The sequence below is a fragment of the Engystomops pustulosus genome, chromosome 6 (assembly GCF_040894005.1).
Source record: "Engystomops pustulosus chromosome 6, aEngPut4.maternal, whole genome shotgun sequence".
NCBI lineage: Eukaryota > Metazoa > Chordata > Amphibia > Anura > Leptodactylidae > Engystomops > Engystomops pustulosus.
The window spans coordinates 48,973,803-48,993,337 of NC_092416.1; the positions used below are offsets into that span (position 1 = coordinate 48,973,803).

The following is a 19,535-nucleotide window of genomic DNA, read 5'->3' on the forward strand; positions in this document are numbered from 1 at the left end:
CTCAGTGCCCAATGTGTCACGTTAGAACGTATGAGAACAGAGCCAAGAATCAGCACTACTAGGCTCCAATGTCTTCTTATGAAGTAATAAAGGGAACGTGTCACCCCCCACCCCCAGTCCCCACAGAGCATAGTACATTTACTGCCAAAGAGTTTTTGTAGTAAAAAAAATAGGTACTACAGAAAAAAAAAGAAATGTTATGTAGTACCTTTCACTGCCATGTGCTCTGTTACTAGACACTTGGGAGCGGCTATAGAGGATCAGTTACACCCCACCCCACCCTTGGGAAACCGCTCCTCCATGTGTCATTTTCAATTATATTAAAACGCTCATCACTTGGCAGTCAAACGCTCAGTCACATGGTTTTTTCCTGACACTAGTAGAGAGGGCACTTAGAAGTGACTGGAGAGAGCTGTGCAAGCCTGGCCACCTCTGCAGTCACAGCAGCCGTCTGACAGTGATGGTATATGCTGTAAACTTTGCAGATACCCCATGGAAAGGTGACAGACACTTTAATGATTGGATACGCTGAACGGTTTGATAAAGGATTTACTGTAAACTTCCTTTCTACATTGTAGACTGACATTCTTTTCATGGAATCCAATATACCATAAGATCCACAGTAATCTGACAATAACGCTGTGAGATAGGGCCCTTACGTATGTGAATACTTCTGGTGTACTGCTTGTTGTGGTATCCCACCACAAACACTGTTACTGGAAGGGACATGAGATGGGGCATTGTTCACAATCTATACTGTAAAAAACACGTCACGCACTTTGGCCACGGGCTTTAACATATTTGTCGCCTCATATTTATGAGCGGAAACTTGACAGTTTTGTTGCATGCACACGTCTATAAATACAATTGTGTGCAAAAAGAAATTTATTCAATATACTTAAACGGTATACAGACATGAAGGGCCACAAGCTGCATAATATTTGTCTGCAGACAGTACTAAAGATTAGCTCTCCAGCAGGTGAATGTTTTCCAGTCAGGGGAATCTGCACAGGGGGCTGGAAAAAGCAGGGTCATCAGGTTTAGTCTCTGGACTTTGAGATCTTTGCTTTCTAAGAAAAGCTGGTTAGAACTAGATAAGCTAGGCTGAAGGTTATCCCCACAGTTTAACATTGGTTATGACTAGCAGAAATGAAATATTTACCTTCTCATGGTCTAGCCTGACCTCTGCCTGCAGTACAACACTAGTAGTCAGACTCCCTATGGAGGTGAAGCTTAGAATATGAAATGTGTGAGCAGGGGTGAACCTAGCCTCCCTGCTGCCTGAGGCGAACTATACCCCATCAACCCCCCACCGCCCATGGTCCAATAATTATTATGTGATGAAATTGTAAAAAATTATATATATATTTGTGGCAATTTCTTTTGGACACAATTTTTGATGCTTTTACTGTACGCTTCAAATGACACCTTTAATTTATTCTTTGGATTGGTATGATCACGGAGATACCAAATTGATGTAGGTTTTATTATTCTTTAGATTTAAAAAAAATGAAAACATTTTGTTCTTCTTAATTCTGCCCAATTCTGACACCGATAGCTTTTTCACACTTCAGTGTATAGACCAGTTTAAATGTTACACTACCTAAGGTGTTGTTTTTTGCTTGACATGATGGCCTTTTCATTGATTCCATTTTTGGGACTCTACGACCTTTTGGTCACTTTTTATAAAAAAATTTTGTTACAAAATTGAAAAAAAGTGGCGTTTCTGACATTGGGCCGCTATTTTTTGATAGATTGGGACCTATGGGACAGGATACCTAGCATGTTTATGATTTTGTTTATTTTTATATTAGTCATAGGGAAATGGAGTCAATCAGGTCAGGAGGCAGAGAAGGCAATGGCATGGAGATGTCTACAATAAATGTATGGGGTCATTTTAGCAAAGGGGATGTATAAATGTATTGTGTATCCTTGGGCACAAATCCTTGGTTACTTATGCGTGGCATGGTGACCAGACCATGTATATGTCCCAGGATGGTGTATTCACACACGTTTTCTGAAATGAATGTATTTTTACATGTTACCGTGCATTTAGCTGGCTCGAAATCGATTTTTCTCATCGCTGGAAGTGTAAGCAGCTGTGTTGTTTTAACTTCGAACAATGAAAAGGAACACTTTCTAACCAGCTAAACGCATGGTAACATGTGAAAATGTACATTTCTGGAATGCATTTAAAAATGCCACTTATGCACCCGAACTGTCCACTATACCCAACTCAGGCAAGTAATGCTGCTGGTGGGAGCTGTAAGCAGGCAAGCCTTTGATCCACCTGCATTGCTGATTGCACAGCCCAGTCGGCAGGGAATCTGCAGCGGTTCCACACTTCAGCCTGGGGCCCCTCCTTCTGACACAGAGGCAGGACATGCCCCGGTCATAGTTATTTTAAGGTGGCATGTCCTGGCTTAATGGCCTCTTACAGTGTCAGACTCCTCTATGATGCTGACTTCCCCTATCGTCCACCAGGGGGCGCCGCCCAAGGCGTGATTCTCAACTCGCCTCATGGGTGGTGCGCCTGTGTGTGAGTAATACAAAGATGTTAGCAGTGTTTGATGACGCCATTCACACTTGTTTCACATATATTATGTCCTTAAAAAATATGATTTTCCTTGATCAGTTTCCTAGAAACATTTTTTTTTCTACAGAAATTAATTTTAAAGGCATGTTCACACAGTGGAAATATATGCAGTTTTTGGTGCAGATTTTGATCTTTTCAAGGGCCTGGGAGGTTCCTACCACTTATCAACCCCTTAATAACCAGGCCTTTTTCATTTTTTGCATTTTCCACTTACCACCTTTAAAAATCCATAACTTTTTTATTCCATGTAGAGAGCTGCGTGAGGGCTTGTTTTCTCCGTAACAAATTGCATTTTGTAGTGACAGTATTTAACCCCTTCCCGACATTTGACGTAATAGTACTGCATCGCGGGAGGTGCGTTCCAGCAAAATGCAGTACTTAACGGAGCCGGGGCCAGAAGCTGCGGGTGTCGGCTATATATTATAGCCAACATCCGCCTCTTAACCTGCTCATGCTCCGTGTGTTACATTACACAGTGTAATACAGATGTATTACACCGTGCAAAGTAAAGAATAGTCTAACCTCTAAAAGTGAATAAAAACAGTTAAAAACATTAGACAAAAACATTTTTTAATAAAAAGAATTAAATAAAGTTAAAGTCCCCTAAACACATATATTCCCTATACACATGTAATAAAGTAAAAAAAACACAATCGCCAAAAACCCCCACATGTTTGGTATCGCTGCGTCCGTAACACTCCGTGCAATAACTCAGAAACATTATTGGGCCCGCTCGGTGAACGCCGTAAAAACAAAACACGAAAAACTACAAAAATTTACATTTTTCATAAAATCTCTTCACAAAAATGTTCTTAAAAGTGATCAAAAAAAGTTATGCGCGCCAAAATGGTACCAATTGAAAGGACAACTCAACACATAAAAAATAAGCCCTAAACCAGCTCTGTCAACCAAAAAATATTAAAGTTACGTCTCCGAAAAGATGGTGATGCAAAACCAAATGAGATTTCCTCCATATTGCCGTATATACTCGTGTATAAGCCGAGTTTTTCAGCACAAAAAATGTGCTGAAAAACGCCCCCTCGGCTTATACACGAGTCAGTCAGTCAGTAAAAACTACTTAAAAAAAATAAACTTATATACCCTTCTTCAAGCTTCTGCGCCCGTCTTCTTTCTTCTGCAGGGCGCCGCCATTGCTTTTCCCCCGGGTGGCGCCTAGCATGACGTCAGCAGCGGAAGCCTGAAGACAAGCGGCACGGACATCGGGGGAGCAGCACTGCACATCGGGGCCACCGGAGGGTGAGTATATAAGTTTTTTTTTTTAATGCTGGGGTGGCTGTATACTGGAGGCAGGCTGGGCTGGGCTGTATACTACACGGAGGCTGGGCTGGCTATATATTGGTGGGGTCTGTGACCAATGCATTTCCTACCCTCGGCTTATACTCGAGTCAATAGGTTTTCCCAGTTTTGGTGGTAAAATTAGGGGTCTCGGCTTATACTTGAGTATATACGGTAGTTTTTTTCCCCAGTAAAAATTTTAAAATAAATGAAAAGCTATATAAATGAGGTATCACTGTAATCGTAGTGACCTATAGAATAAAGATAATATAGTATTTTTAGTGTACGGTGTACGACCCCCCAAAAATACAAAAAGAAAGGAAACCAAAATTGACAATTTTCTTTTCACCCATGCATTCAAGAGTTAATAAAATCTCATCAATAACCTAATGACCCACTAAAATGAAGTATTTGTAAAGTGCATCTCATGTTGCAAAAAATAAGCCCTTATATGTCCAAATTGCCAAAAAAAAAAATAGATTGTATAGCCAATAAAAAGTGACAATGCATAATCTGCTCTGAATGGCGCAGCTTCCCTTCAATGCCCTGGCGTGTGCCTATACAGCAGGGTACCACCACATATGGGGTATTGTTATACGCAGGAGGGATTGGGTATTTTATCCACTGAGAATTTGTAAACTTTTTGAAAAACACATTAATTTAGCCAAAAAAAATTTACTTTCAAAATTGTAGCCGATTTTTTTTTAACCCCTGTAAAACAAAACAATTAAAGGGTTAACAAACTTCATAAAAGTTGTTTTACGTACGTTGAGGGGTGTAGTTTCTATAATGGGGTAATTTATGGGGTTTTACTTTTATTTAGGCCTCTCAAAGTGACTTGAAACCTGAGCGGGTCCCTCAATAGCAAAATCGCACCTAACGTTCAAAGCCCCATAACATCCTACAAATATAAGAGTGTGCATAAAACACCATGTCCACATAACATTCACCGAAAGTCTACTTTAAGTTTTTTTGCTGTTATGACTGTGTGTGGAAAAAGTAGAACATTTTGAAGTTCGAAAATGGAGAATTTTTCCAAATTTTAACCAAATGATTTTCTCATAAATAAATGCAAAACATACCACCAAAATTTTTCAACTAACATGAAGTACAATTTGTCACGAGAAAACAATTTTAAAATCACTTGGATATGTTAAAGCGTTTCAAAGATATAACCACTTGTAGTGACACAGGGCAGATTTGAAAAAAATGGGCCGTGTCAGGAAGGTGAAAAGCGGCTTTGGCGTTAAGTGGTCAATGTTCCATGCCGTGTACTGGGAAGTGGGGAAAAAAATCCAAATGCAGTGAAATTGGTGAAAAAAATTAATTTGCGCATTTGGTTAAAGAGTGGCATTTTCAACTTTGGAAGCTATTTTCCATTATGGGGTTAAATGCTGCGAATAACCATTTTGACTGATCGGACATTTTGGGACAGGGCAATATCTAACATGTTTATGATTTTTATGTTTATTTATATCAGTTCTAGGGAAAGCGGGTTGAATTGAATTTTTAGGGTTTTTTAAATTTTTTTTTTTACATCAGGTTGTCTGATTGATCCTACCATATACTGCTGTATGGGATGTTTAGCAATACATCATGATACCGGTATGTAGAAAAAGAAAAGAGCATGGACTGAGGTTGGGAAGAAAGAGGTTCTCCTTGCGGAGACTGCCAATTAAAGGGGTTGTCCAACGGTTTTTAAATTCTGCAGGCGGACTGGGGAGGGTTTAAAAAAAAAAAAAAAAAAAACCCCAAAGCTGTACTCACCTCCTCCTTCACTCCTGGTGTCCCGCACTGCTGTTTCGCCGGGCTGCTGTATCAGGCACAGGAACGGGTGAGTGTGGCTGGCCATCAGCTGTTCTCTGCGCAGCTTCTGCGCTCCTATAAACTAACAGGGGCACGGCCTGGCGAGACAGTGGTGCAGGACACTGGGAGCAACCAAGGAGGGGAGTACAGCTTTTTTTTTTTTTTTAAATGCCTTCCCAGCCCGTGTGTAGAATTTTAAAAACTGTCGGACAACCCCTTAAAGGCCGCCATGTAGAGACTGATAGCCATGGACACTCCACTAGGGTATTCTGGGAAAATATTCCATGGCTTTCAGTTTCCATATGCCCTTAATTGGCAGCCTTACTACGCTGTACTGAGGAGATCCGACCAGGTCGAAACAGGAGTCTGTTCCTTCTGGAATAGATATACTGGTTTGGTTTTAACTAGTTTGCGCCCGCCCGCCATGTATTCACCGCAGCGGTCGGGTCGCGCTGCATGGAGAGGGCTCACGGGCCGAGCCCTCTCCATCGCCGGTAAGTCTTTGCTGCATATTGCAGCAAAGACTTACCGGTAACACCCGCGATCGGGCGCCGCCATCTTGCCTGGGATCGCCGCTCCCCGTCTCCATTGAAGCCTCGGGTCTTCCGAAGACCCGAGGCTATTTCATTTTAACCCCTTCATTACAATGTGCTGATAGCACATTGGGGATTTTCCTCATTCATTACATATACTGCCATACTGTAGTCACCCTGTGAGGGCGATTTGGGACACAAAACCACCCACAGGTCCTTATGGACTGGCAGCCAAATCGTCCTGTAAGATTAGGTTAAAAAAAAAACAAAACACACTTTTATATTTACCGTGGTGGCAAGTACTACTTACCATTGTCTGTGTGGTTCAGCTAGAGAAGTTGGAGCATTACAGCCGGGCTTCACTGCACAAGCGCTGTAGGTACAACTTCTCTCATTGCGACATCAGGCGTTGGGGCCGGGTCTCTTGATGCAACTCCGTTGTGACTCAGCGGACTCACATCTAGGTAAGTATTTAAGTTAATTTTTTTTTTCCATTTAAAAACTTAAGGTTAATTTGGGACCCTAAATCACAGGTCTATAAGGACCTGTAGTTGGTTTAGGGTCCCAAATCGAAATGACAGGTCCTCTCTAATTGCCATTTGGGTACTGCCACCCATGGTGGCCTATGAACTGTAGCATTGTCCTATACTATAAATCCGTATAATAGAGTTCATAGGTCAATGTCATGTGACAGGTAAAAGAACAGACAGCAGGACAGACAGAAACCAAGTCTATTTCTCAATAAAGTCTTTTAATGTGCAAGAATATAAATGATCTTAATTGTTTAATGGATTAGTATACCATCTTCTGCACAATTTACTTAGTCAGCAAGGTCTTAACTCATTGAAATTTACAAAACTACAAGAACATATTTACTGTTTTACAATCATTAAATTAGCTGTAATGTTCATTTACTATTCCAAATAAGACGACTAGATAATCACCAGAGCCAGAGTCTTCATATATTAGTCACCCCCCCAAACCACAAGCAATTACAGCCTTCATTTTCTTTAATTTATAAAACAAGTCCTTTTTTGTTTGTTTTTTTTAATATATATAAAAAATTTCCCCTTCATTGTGAACAAAACATTTTTTTTGTCATACACTTGCATATGAGCAACAAAACTATTTGGCAACACAGGAACATTTGTAATGCCTTAAATTAAATGTAGAAAATCAAGTACTTTGTTTTTTCCTCTGTGTTAAATGCTCGGCAAATATACAGAATCTGGGATCCATCGTTCACGCGATACGTACATGACGTTACACAGGACCAAGTCTTCTGCTCCCATCCCTGATGCAGTATGTCATTTTGGTGGGATCCCCGGAGTTACCAAATATCTCAATGGATATGCAATTTCAGCAGGCTGGACAGGAGGAGATCACATGGCTCTTGGGTAAATACTTTCTTAAATAACTTAGTGGCTTTAAAAAAATGTGAATTTGGTAGATTTCCCTTTCTGTGTTTTGCAGTAAGTGAACCTGTAGTAAGCTGGAATGTTATAGGACCAGGGGTCGGAGGTCACAAGTGTCTACATGAGAGATGTATGTGATATCTGCATTTATTTCATAATTGTCAGTGTGTGCTTTATATTGTCTATCTGGGATTTCGGATTCCATTAATATCGATGGCCAGTTCTTAGCATAGGCCCTCTATAATATTTTGGTGGGGATGTGACTTTTGGCATAACTATTGGTCAGTTGTTGGAAAGGGCTTCCAATCTGCATCACCACAGCAGCGCTACTACACATTAGGGCTTATGCACACTAATGGAGTTTGGGGACATGTACTAGCAGTTTCAATAAATCACACACATCCCCACGTACTTCTACATGTTCATACATACGGCTGTGGTTTTAAAGGCCCTGGTGTATGAGCAGGTCCTATTCCTGTTGGCTTTTGCAGTTTGGGAAGTCTTTCCAATAGTCATCGGCATATGAGCCGACCTCGCATGTGCAATAACGATGGAACGTGGATAGATTGTTGCGGCCCTGGAATGTACACTATAGGCTACAATATGCCCATCTTCTGAGCTGATCAGTGGTGGATGCCAAGATTCAGACCCCAATCTGATTCAAAGAATAGGCCATCTATACTAAAAATCCCTGAAAACTACTTTTGGTTGGGGAAAAATATATGGCAAGGGCATGGAGTGTTTTTTGTATTGTATGTACTCCCCTGGGGTTGTAATAAAATCATTACATAATGTAGGCCGGGTGACATTTTCTGTATGTGATGATGGAGTAGTTAAGACATTGGTGTAAATAATCAGCGATCACACATCCTCCAGTACAAGTGTAGATGTTATACTGTAACCCCTGGGGTCCTAGACATAAGTGCCTGGTTCATGGCTTCTCCTGTGTGATGCTGCATCGGATATGTAAGGGACTGGGGGGAGTCTTGACCTCTATTTCTAAACAGCAGCTACAAGACGATTCAACGGCCAACATCCAGATAACATGTGCTTGACTAGGACAAGAAATGAGGGAAATGGGTTAAAAGTGAAGAAAATAATAATAATTCCACCTGTTAAGGCTATAGGGATGTGGGAACAATGGATGGCGGGTTTCTGCATGGAATACTGCATTGGAATTGTTCAGATAGCAAAATGTCAGACTACAAGCTAAGAAGTAGGCACATTACAGAAAGCCATTAACATGTGCAAATTTGTTGTTCCACCTCCCCACTAATTGTTTTGGTTTCTTATTGCCTTCGCTTCACCAAGTGCAATATATCGCTGTGTTCATTTTAGAAAAGAAACCTCCAAATCCTCTATTCTCATGAAAAAATTCTTTAGGCAAGGTAAATTTAGTAGGTGATCGGTGTAACACAGCTTTATTTAATACCTAGATTGACAAGTGCCACGTTGCTGCTTTTTGGGACGGGAGAGTCACCAATCAAGATGCTGCCAAATCCTCTACCCCGCTCTCTTGCACATGGCATCTAATGCACTAATGGAAGCGGCTCGCTTACACATAATTGCCTGAAATAAAACAGTTCTTCCATACAGGCGCCCTCAGATGGAATTTACATACACTGTAGACCCTTCATAGAGGCAGGCACAAAACGTGAAATCCCTTGTGTCACTGAGCCGGAAAGCCACCTCCTCATGTAGAGAGCAGCCACTAGGCAGGACGAGATCCACCATAAACACCTCCATAGTAGATGATACCCAGCAGCAGATCCTGCAGCGCTGATCTGTACTAAGAACCTGGCGTCAGTTTTCCAGCCTCGCATGCATATACTGTAGTTAAGGATACAAGTTCGGGATCAATCACATGGTTTGTCCATAAATAAATCACAGTCCTTCATACAGTCTCTTCGGTTGAGAGCAGCAATGGGTTAATATACTCAAAGCCTTCAAATTCTGATTGGTCTATTCGTTTTATTACATCCCTGTGAGGAAAAAAAGCAAAACAGATGGATGAGACAGATTAATACATAATTCCATGGAATAGAAAACATTTGGTCTTCCTGACCGGGGCAGAGGATGGGTTACAGCATAAATCTATAACACTCTAAAGGGAGGTACATCATACTCAGCTAAATGTGCCACACCGGGTGACAGGAGTGGTGGACAATATTATGTATCATGCCATAATGGCGGTAAAAAAAAAAAAAAGTTAATTTTTTAAAAATGAATGTTGTACAAACCTGGAAGGGCCGTGGTTCTCATAGTTCTAAGGGACAAAACACACAGAGCCGCGCTCGGTCAATTTATTACGTGTGCTGGAAAGATTTCATGGACCGACCAGGGTGTAGAGGACGGGACTCTAAGGATCAGTGATATATACGAGGAGTCCCTGCAGAACAGCAGCGCCGAACTGTAATCATGAGGACGGGACTCGTATATCACTGATGCTAGGAGTCCGGTCCACAGCACAGTGTTCGTTCTTTGATTCAAGGGTGTGTCTTTTAACCCTTAGGCTACATTCACACTGCCGTTGTCTGCCGTACTGTAGCACGGCAGGCAACGGCAGCGCCCAGGGAGAGGAGGAGGGATGTATGGCGCACAGCACCCTAATACGGGAAAAGATAGGACATGTCCTATCTTTTTCCTCGGTACGGAGCGGTACAGTGCTGCACCGTACCACTCTTGTAGGGCGCTGTGCGCCCATTGACGTCTATGGGGGACGTCTATCGGCCGTATGTACGTCCCCCTTGCGGCAGTGTGAATGCAGCCTTACTTCTAGTGCTGTCTGAGAAAAATGCAGGACTTTAGCTGTAAGCACCTGCATGTACTGAACTGATATTTAGTTGAAGCTTTGCATTTACTTTACAAAAAGTGTGAAGAATATACCGAGGGCAGATTAAAAGACTCCATTTGGGAAAATTAGTTGCATAATTTGGGACATTTAAGTATTTAATATGAGACCATCTTCGTTAGGGTGCAGTCACACATTGCTTTTACATTGCATAAACAAACGCAACGTGTGGCTGCACCCTCAGGTGGGGTTTACATGAAACCAGTCCCTTAGCTGGAATGATCCAAAAAATGTAGGACATCTGGTAAGTAAGGGTGATGGTATGTTCATCTAAATCTGTTCTAATGAATTCCAGGTGACATGAACACTACAACAGGATAAAGCGCTATCTAGTACATACTCATCATCCGGAGTAAGCTGCACTGGTTCACTGGTAAACTGAGTGTCAAAGTTCTCCAAACCATAGTCATCTGTGATCTGAGGCTTGAAGGGAGGGACAACCTGCTTTTTCTCCAGCTGTAAGGATAGGTAGAGAGAGAAATATTACTAAATTTTATTACATATCTGAGTTCACATTGCTGCCGATACATGACCATCATACACACGATGGCTATAAAATCTACAACTGCTGACACCCCCTAGCAATCACAAATATGGCCTCTTGTACCCTAGTCTGAATGGAGAAAATTCTACACATAAACAGGACCGTGCTTGGTTTGTGAATGTGGTGGCTGGATTTCAGGTACTGAACACAGTGCCAGGAATTGATCTCTGCTGATCCTAGTGATATCATACAAGAATTTTCCACAAGACCACTGTGGCGTTCTGTAATTATGATTATACTACACTGTTACTAGTCGTGGGGAAGCAGGGACTCCTTGCATCATATATCATAATGATGCTTGGAGTCCCATCATCTGCGCTGTGGTCAGTACCTGTAATCCGTCCACTGCACGGCACGCTAGCATGTAGCCTTACACTCATGTCCCATTCATAGGAGCGTTGTGCTTGGCAGATCAATGCTAGATTCAGATTGTTGTAAAATGATGTAAAATTTCTGTTAATTTTGGTTTAAAAATCCAGTATCTGACACCTCCCTCTGTATCCACATGAATACAAAATTAATTCCGTTATTTATATAGTGCACACAGATTACGCAGCGCTGCACAGAGCAACCATACATTACGGAGTGGGACCACCCCCTGGACTCTAAGGCAGCTCAGACATAAATGACAAGTTATCCTGAATCTTTCCCTAAGTTATCCGCCTCCTTTATCACTGATGTCAGTGTAAATGCTGTGGCATCACCAGGGGTGACACATGTGGTTTAGGCTCATTAAGCCACATTCACCAGCAGGGAGATGGAATAATACTATTCCTCTACCATTATTATTAGTATATCCATGTCCTATCTATACTCCAGACCCTCACACGGAGAACATGTCCCAGTCAAAGATCACCCCATGAACCGGTTTAATGTAGATAAAGTTATTAAAAAGAATCCATCATGAGAAAACTAATCAGTTTACAGGACTGGAGGCGTGATCTGCGTATAACTTCCCAGGTCACATGCAGAGAAATGCCTGATACTAGGGAATATCTGGGCTTTGTTATAACAAATTATTTATAACTAGACAACAATTTTTAGACAAGGTCAGATGTGATAAGTGGTGGCGACGCTTTATTGGGGCTCAGGGTCATTGTATAGGTTTTGTATATTCCCTATAATTTGTTGTATCCAATTTGTAGAACGAACAAAAAAGGTACAAATGCTGCAGTGTACAGTTGTCTCTCTGTGTATGAGCCATTGGCCATGTGTATGTTGGTTTTTTATTGAGGAAATTGTTCATTCTCTCTTTTAACCGGCAGCCATTTCCTACCAATTTAGCTAATAAATGGTTTGAGCTGAATGGAAAAACTGCTCTGGAAAACATCAGGATTAATATTCTAATAGATATTTACTCAGAGCAGCCGCCGACGCAGAAGACCAACACAACGCAGAAGGTTCAACAAAGGTAAAGCTACATTTGTAGGGAAACTGATGACATCACCTCTACACATGTGACGGGCGAGCCAATAGCCGGTCTACGTGGTGGATCAAATCTACATTTCATCTTCCAAAAGAAGCCTGCGTGCCGATACAATGGCCTTAAGTGATCTTTGAAGACTTCAGCAGTAAAATATGTGATTTTTAAGCCACCAATTGCAACATAAACCTATAAATATCTGGCATTGCTGTAATCAGAATGTTACACAAACACTAATGAGCCTGTATGGCTCGGCTGTGCCACACAGAAGCATCTTTATGGACAGGACTCCATAATGTTTGCGTAAGGAACATATATTCCTTAATATGTTCCCGAGCCATGGCACTGACCATGTTTGGACCATATTAAACCATTCCCATGAAAAAAGTGGCACATTTTTTTCTTTTTACGTAAACTCTGGTAATGGTGGAATGACCATGTGATCACACAGGATTTGGTCTGTGTCTCATAGAACCACTCGCCACAAAAATCTCTTATGGAGCCTTGGGGATCTGATAAATAACTATTTCTGGCTACAAATAAGCAGATTACTTGTTGGTCTCCATCACCACACCCCTGTCTGTTAGGCTGGAGAATAGCGTTAGTGATCCTTCACTGCCGCATTCACCCCTTAATGTCAATGTGTCACTTTGTATATCTCCAGCTTATGGATGACCTTGTCACTATATGTTCTCTTTATATCCCATTCCCCCATTTACTGCATGTGACATGTACAAAAATAATCCGCTGAGGGGGGAACATGGATGCAACATCTACATATAACTGAAGGTGGTGGTGGTGTGGGGGGGGGGGGTTACTGACTGACTCATTAGCTGGGGGTCCAGATATCAATATCCTACTAATCAGCAGTCTGGGGGGGATGCGGTCACTTGATTGTTTATGTTGCACTAAGATATAATAACATGCGGTACATTTTGCCTATTTCCTCTTTAGTTATGCTCTGATCTCAAGTAAATGATTGCTGAATGGGAATCACTGTGAAATGATGAAATCTCTCCTTTCTTGCAGCAAGATGAGATGCGTCTCTATGGTAGGTCTCTGTCGGCTTCCCTTGGGCTCAGTGCTGCTCCATTACCAGGTCTTCCCTTTGCACCTTCTTATATATGACTGTCTGTTCCTCATTGATAGGTAGCGCCCCCTTCGTGTCTGATGCAGCACTTCAGTCCCCAGACTGACTGACATTGTGCCCCCCATGTGCATATCCCGCTGCAGCTATCCCAGTACATTCAATACTTTCTTAATGGTGGCGCACAATCTGTGCGTTTGATGGCAAATCTGGGGGGGCCTTTCCCATCCATCCTGAGCTGCTGGGCGCTGACCGTGCTTACCCTCTTCCCCATCACTGCCCAGACCACAGGGAGACTTGTCAATGCAGGCAGAATCATAATAAGACTTTAAAACACTGAAAAACTTCAGAAAAAGAAATATCTCCCCGGCTTATCCGTTCTCCACATTTCCAGAGATTTAAATAAGCCTGTTATGAAGCAACATAATAAAAGCCCCTTCTCCATGGTGTGTGTGTGTGTGTGTGGGGGGGGGGGGGGGGGGGGGGGGGGGGGCACAAATCCCTCTCCTGGTCTGTGCCTTGTGCGGTTGCTATTTAGCTGTGATCAGACAACATTTCTTCCTTTCATCTCGGGCTACAGCCGGGCGCTGCGGTGGAAATGATCTCAGTCTAGCGGGGCATCCTCAGCTCATACAAATAAATAGATGTGTAATGAGATGTCTGTTTCCTCGCAGAAATCCCAGCACATGTCAGCTTACAGGAAAGAGGCGACCTTTAGCATTGGGGATATTAACTGTATCATTCACTCATCTGCTGCCAGGGTACGATGGACTATACTAAGGGGAAAAATAGGGCGGGGGTGATGATAACCGAGCATACCACACTAAGTTAATAACCCTTGTACAACCCCGGCATAACAGGAAAGCAGTGTAAGTGTGGGACATAACCTGGAAACTCATGAACAGGTACATAAAAATAACACCGACTTCTGTTATATCAGCCCTGCCGGACAAGCCTCTAAATATAAAACCTGCACTAACAGCCCTGCACGATAACCTGGATATTCAGAGGAAATCCACAAGTTCCCAAGTAACAGTCCAATGTCAGATACACTGCTCCGACAGCCTGTTACATAGTGGATTCTAGGGAAATAGACATAAGTCCAGCACATGACTTGTGATGTTCAACCCAGCACTTTACTAGGGACCAATGTTCAAAGAATCTATCTATCAGCATCGTGAAAAAGTGGTGAAATTTATCAAAACTACTGCAATCTGTACTATGTGCAGTTTGCCCTTGTCGTGTGCAGGGGGCGCCAGATTCATCAAAACAGGCGCATGGTCTTCAGGAATCTGGCGCCCCTGCACTGCTCCGGCAGAATGCACTATACAGTCTGGCATAGATACTTTATAGATACAGGTACGAGCAGTTTGCACGTTCTTCTCAGTGCAAACTCAGACAGAAAACTGGTGCAAAAACTTTAATAAAATGTGGCCCAATGTTTTGTAGCAGCCCTGGACTTGGTGCACTAGGAGAGTGTCCGCAAACTATTGTGCACATAGATCAGGAGAAAAACATAGACAGACTTTTTCTATATGTGCATTGTATGGGAGACATGACAGTAACTAATCTCTACCTCACAGCATTAGGACGTCTGGGACTTTGATAATGAGTGCCAAAAGCGTGCCACATATACTTACCGAAGTGATTAGAAACTTCTCCTGCACATATTGAATACAGTAGACCTGCCACCTGTAACCTTTCCCATCAGGGCTTTGCACTAGGACATAGCTAACCTGCCTGTGACCACTAGATGGCGCACAGCTACTGCAAAATAAAGCAGTCATAAAAAATCATCTAACAATGGCCGATGAACACAATGGTAAGATCCACAAGATCCATGGGCCATAGGACAATGTCCTTTACCTGTACTTGCTGCAGAAATTAGGTAATCTGGGTACATGACACGATACCGGCTTGAAGAAGCTAATAATAATTATTATTTATAAAGCGCACACAGATCCCAAATGAGGCTCACAATCTAATCAACCAACCAGTATGTTTTGGAGTGTGGGAGGAAACCCGAGGAAACACAGAGAGAAAATACAAACTCTTTGCAGATGTTGACCCTGGGACTTCAACCCAGGTCCCCAGCGCTGTAAAGCTGTAGTGCTAACCACTGAGCCACCGTGCTGCCCTACAAGGAGCTCCAGATTACCAATACTCCATAGTATGTAAGGATCTAATGCTTTAGGGTTTTGGTGATAAAATCTGCATGTATCATATTTGGATTCTGCCGCCCAATTTATCCCATGCAAATAAGCTGCAGAAAACAAGGATATCTATGTAGGATCAGTTCTAGGATGTGATATTCACTCACTAAAGAACGGTCTGTCGGCACAGGGAAGGTCTCTGGCGAGCCAATACTAACCCTTGAACACATATGTACATCCACTGCCATAAATAACACATGGCTCACTTAATTAGTGTTTAAAAAAGGATTTAATCACAGAAAATAAATGGAATAGAAGGAAAGTCACAGAAAAGAAAACCAATTTAAAATATTAGGATAAATATATATCATGGAAAGGATGAACAGCGACATCCTAATAATACAATTCAGGGGCAACCAAGTTATATATGAGCTGTTGCTGCCATCTGCTGGGCATAGTGGGCATTACATCGTGTACCATACATATCTATAATACAGCAGCATGTACTACACTGGACTTCCATTGGTCCATTACACAACATATTGTAGCACTTACTGTGGGGAATAATACACAACACTTTGTTACCTGCACTAAGTCACAGCTGGTTTTATTGGTCTAATCAAACCCTAATGGCTCTATAACACTGACCGCCAATCCCGCTAATTCGTGGTAAAAAATTTTAAATTTAAAAGAAATGAAATAAAAATATTGTAACTCAACTTAGGGACCGTCTCGGACTGAAGACAAAACACTGCAATTGTATCAAATCTGCACCAATCAAACTGCAGACGGCCTCTGATGTGATGCTTTAGATAAAACTAAAATCTAACAATAAATTAGCATTTGTCGTTTTTATCCAAACAAAATGCCACAGGTCTAGTGATTCCTGCATCTAACCCCCTGGATAATGCAGTAAGTCCTTCCTCTTACCATATCCCAGTCTATGCTGCGGAAAAAGGTGTGTGACTTGATATCGGTGAATCCCGTCTGAGGCTGGCATCCAAGTCTGTCTTTGGGATCCTAAAGAAATAAAAGGAAACATGACAAATACCAGACAGCGATTCCTAGACTGTATCCACACAGCCCGAGCCCTTCTCAACCAATCAGGTGTCTTGTAAATGGAACAACTTCTCATCATGCATTGTGTATAGACTTCTGTTTCTGGACAGAACTTGTGCAGGACTCACCTTATTTAAAAATCCTTTTAAGACGTGAGACGCTTTCACAGACAGGAACCTTGGGATCCTTATAGGCTTCTCCAGGATAACTAGTCACATAGAAGAATCATTGTCAGTACTATCGTCCCATAACAGGACACGTGATATATGCAGAAGACTGAGAAGACTCAACAATACGTGATAATGACCACAATCAGGTTTGCATACGCTCCTGCTCTCACTGTCTTAGACTGTGACATGGTGTCTGTAAGCTGCCACCATGGATTGCCTATCCTAATAACAGGATGCTGCACAATGGGCTCCGGTTGTTGGCTGGTCGCCTTTACAATCTGATGGCCCAGTGTGCAGTGTACAGTCAGGTCAGGCAGAGGAGTACTGTACATCTGTACATCCCTATACATGGTTGCTCAGTGGCTGCACTGCTAGTAAAGTGCTCGGCATTGAGCCAGTCAGAGGGAGTACAGCTGTGCCCTCTAACCCTGATCTAAGAGAAGGCTACTTTGGATAAATTGTCCCAAAGATGCAGGTCCCTTGTGTAATGAATTACCATCATTCTGCCACATCCAAGTGGCCCTAGATACCAACGTCTATAGATTTTCTGAACCATAGCAGAGTTCCCAGTGTCATATGAAAGGGGTGTTCCCATTTCAATAAGTAATGGATTTAGTTTGAATAATGAAAAGTTATACAAATTTCCAATATACTTTCTGTATCAATTCTTCACAGTTTTCTAGATCTCTGCTTGTTTTCCTTCTATAGAAAGCTTCTATGTTTACTTCCAGTGGACAGAAATCTTTCCATGGTAACCAGCTGTGTAACAATGGACAGATTTCTATCCACTGGAAGTGAACACAGAGATCTAGAAAACCACAAGGAATTGATACAGAGCATATATTGCAGAACAGTAACATTAATTTGCCAAAGTGGGAATACCCCTTAAATGTCACATACAGATTGTGTTTCTACTGCTGGGAGCAAGAGCTGTGAAAATTCCTCTCCCAACTGTAATTTTAATATCTCTCAGTGTCTGACACAATCCTTAAAATGACACCAGAACTGTGTTTCTAGGTGCTACATCCCATAAGATTTTACTGTTTGAAGAGGGCCCCCACCAGCCTGTCAGCTGAAGGCAGCATGAATCAGGAGAACTGATACAATGGCTACAGACAGGCTACATGGAAAAGAGGGGCTCATGTAAGTAAAGTACCTTTGCCAGACATGAGAAATTAGGGCCAATTATTCTAAAGACGATAAAGCTGCAAGAAACTCACTACAGAATTCTGGGATTAGAGAGTTATGTTCCAGAAGATAATGACATGATTATTTTTGAATAAATGTTGTTTTTTTTGTTGTTAAAAATTAATGTGGACTGGTAACTGGTTCCTGAACAAACCCCTGAAAATAAACCCAAAAAAAGAGGGGGAAAAAAACCAATAAAAACTTCTCTTGTTTTCAGAGAAACAGTGTACCTGTACTCTGCCATCGACTTGTACAGAACTAACAGTAGAGCAAGTTACCTAGCCTCAGTACAACTTATATATCAGCTCAGATATAGGGAGTAGTGGGTGATGAAACCGGCACAATTTACTGCGCCGTCACATAGCACTGTGTGCCCCATCCCTGTTACTGTGACATCGACTGTGTGCCCCATGCCTGTTACTGTGACATCGACTGTGTGCCCCATGCCTGTTACTGTGACATCGCACTGTGTGCCCCATCGCTGTTACTGTGACATCGCACTGTGTGCCCCATCCGTTACTGTACTGTGACATCACTGTGTGTATTATCCCTGTACTGTGACATCACTGTGTGTATTATCCCTGTACTGTGACATCACTGTGTGTATTATCCTGGTACTGTGACATCACTGTGTGTATTATATCGGTACTGTGACATCACTGTGTGTATTATCCCGGTACTGTGACATCACTGTGTGTATTATCCTGGTACTGTGACATCACTGTGTGTATTATCCCGGTACTGTGACATCACTGTGTGTATTATCCCTGTACTGTGACATCACTGTGTGTATTATCCCTGTACTGGGACATCACTGTGTGTATTATCCCTGTACTGTGACATCACTGTGTGTATCATCCCTGTACTGTAACATCACTGTGTGCCTTATCCCTGTACTGTGACATCACTGCGTGTATTATCCTGGTACTGTGACATCACTGTGTGTATTATCCTGGTACTGTGACATCACTGTGTGTATTATCCAGGTACTGTGACACCACTGTGTGTATTATCCAGGTACTGTGACACCACTGTGTGTATTATCCTGGTACTGTGACACCACTATGTGTATTATCCAGGTACTGTGACACCACTGTGTGTATTATCCAGGTACTGTGACACCACTGTGTGTATTATCCTGGTACTGTGACATCACTGTGTGTATTATCCTGGTACTGTGACATCACTGTGTGTATTATTCCTGTACTGTGACATCACTGTGTGTATTATCCTGGTACTGTGACATCACTGTGTGTATTATCCTGGTACTGTGACATCACCGTGTGTATTATCCTGGTACTGTGACATCACTGTGTGTATTATCCTGGTACTGTGACACCACTGTGTGTATTATCCCGGTACTGTGACACCACTGTGTGTATTATCCCTGTACTGTGACATCACTGTGTGTATT

At 42.1% G+C, this 19,535-nt stretch overlaps 1 protein-coding gene across 6 annotated transcripts in view; it reads right to left on the minus strand.

The window, feature by feature from the left end:
• Positions 1-6,961: 6,961 nt before the first annotated feature.
• Positions 6,962-19,535, minus strand: part of PRKCZ (protein kinase C zeta) — a 125,150-nt gene continuing 112,576 nt past the window's right edge. For all 6 annotated transcript variants that reach the window (XM_072155980.1, XM_072155979.1, XM_072155981.1 and 3 more), the window contains 4 exons: positions 16,892-16,971; positions 16,635-16,724; positions 10,838-10,953; positions 6,962-9,628 (listed from right to left, as the gene is read on the minus strand). In XM_072155980.1, coding sequence (XP_072012081.1) covers positions 9,541-9,628; positions 10,838-10,953; positions 16,635-16,724; positions 16,892-16,971 — 374 coding nt within the window. In that variant the 3' untranslated portion in view covers positions 6,962-9,540. The remainder of the gene's footprint in view (positions 9,629-10,837; positions 10,954-16,634; positions 16,725-16,891; positions 16,972-19,535) is intronic.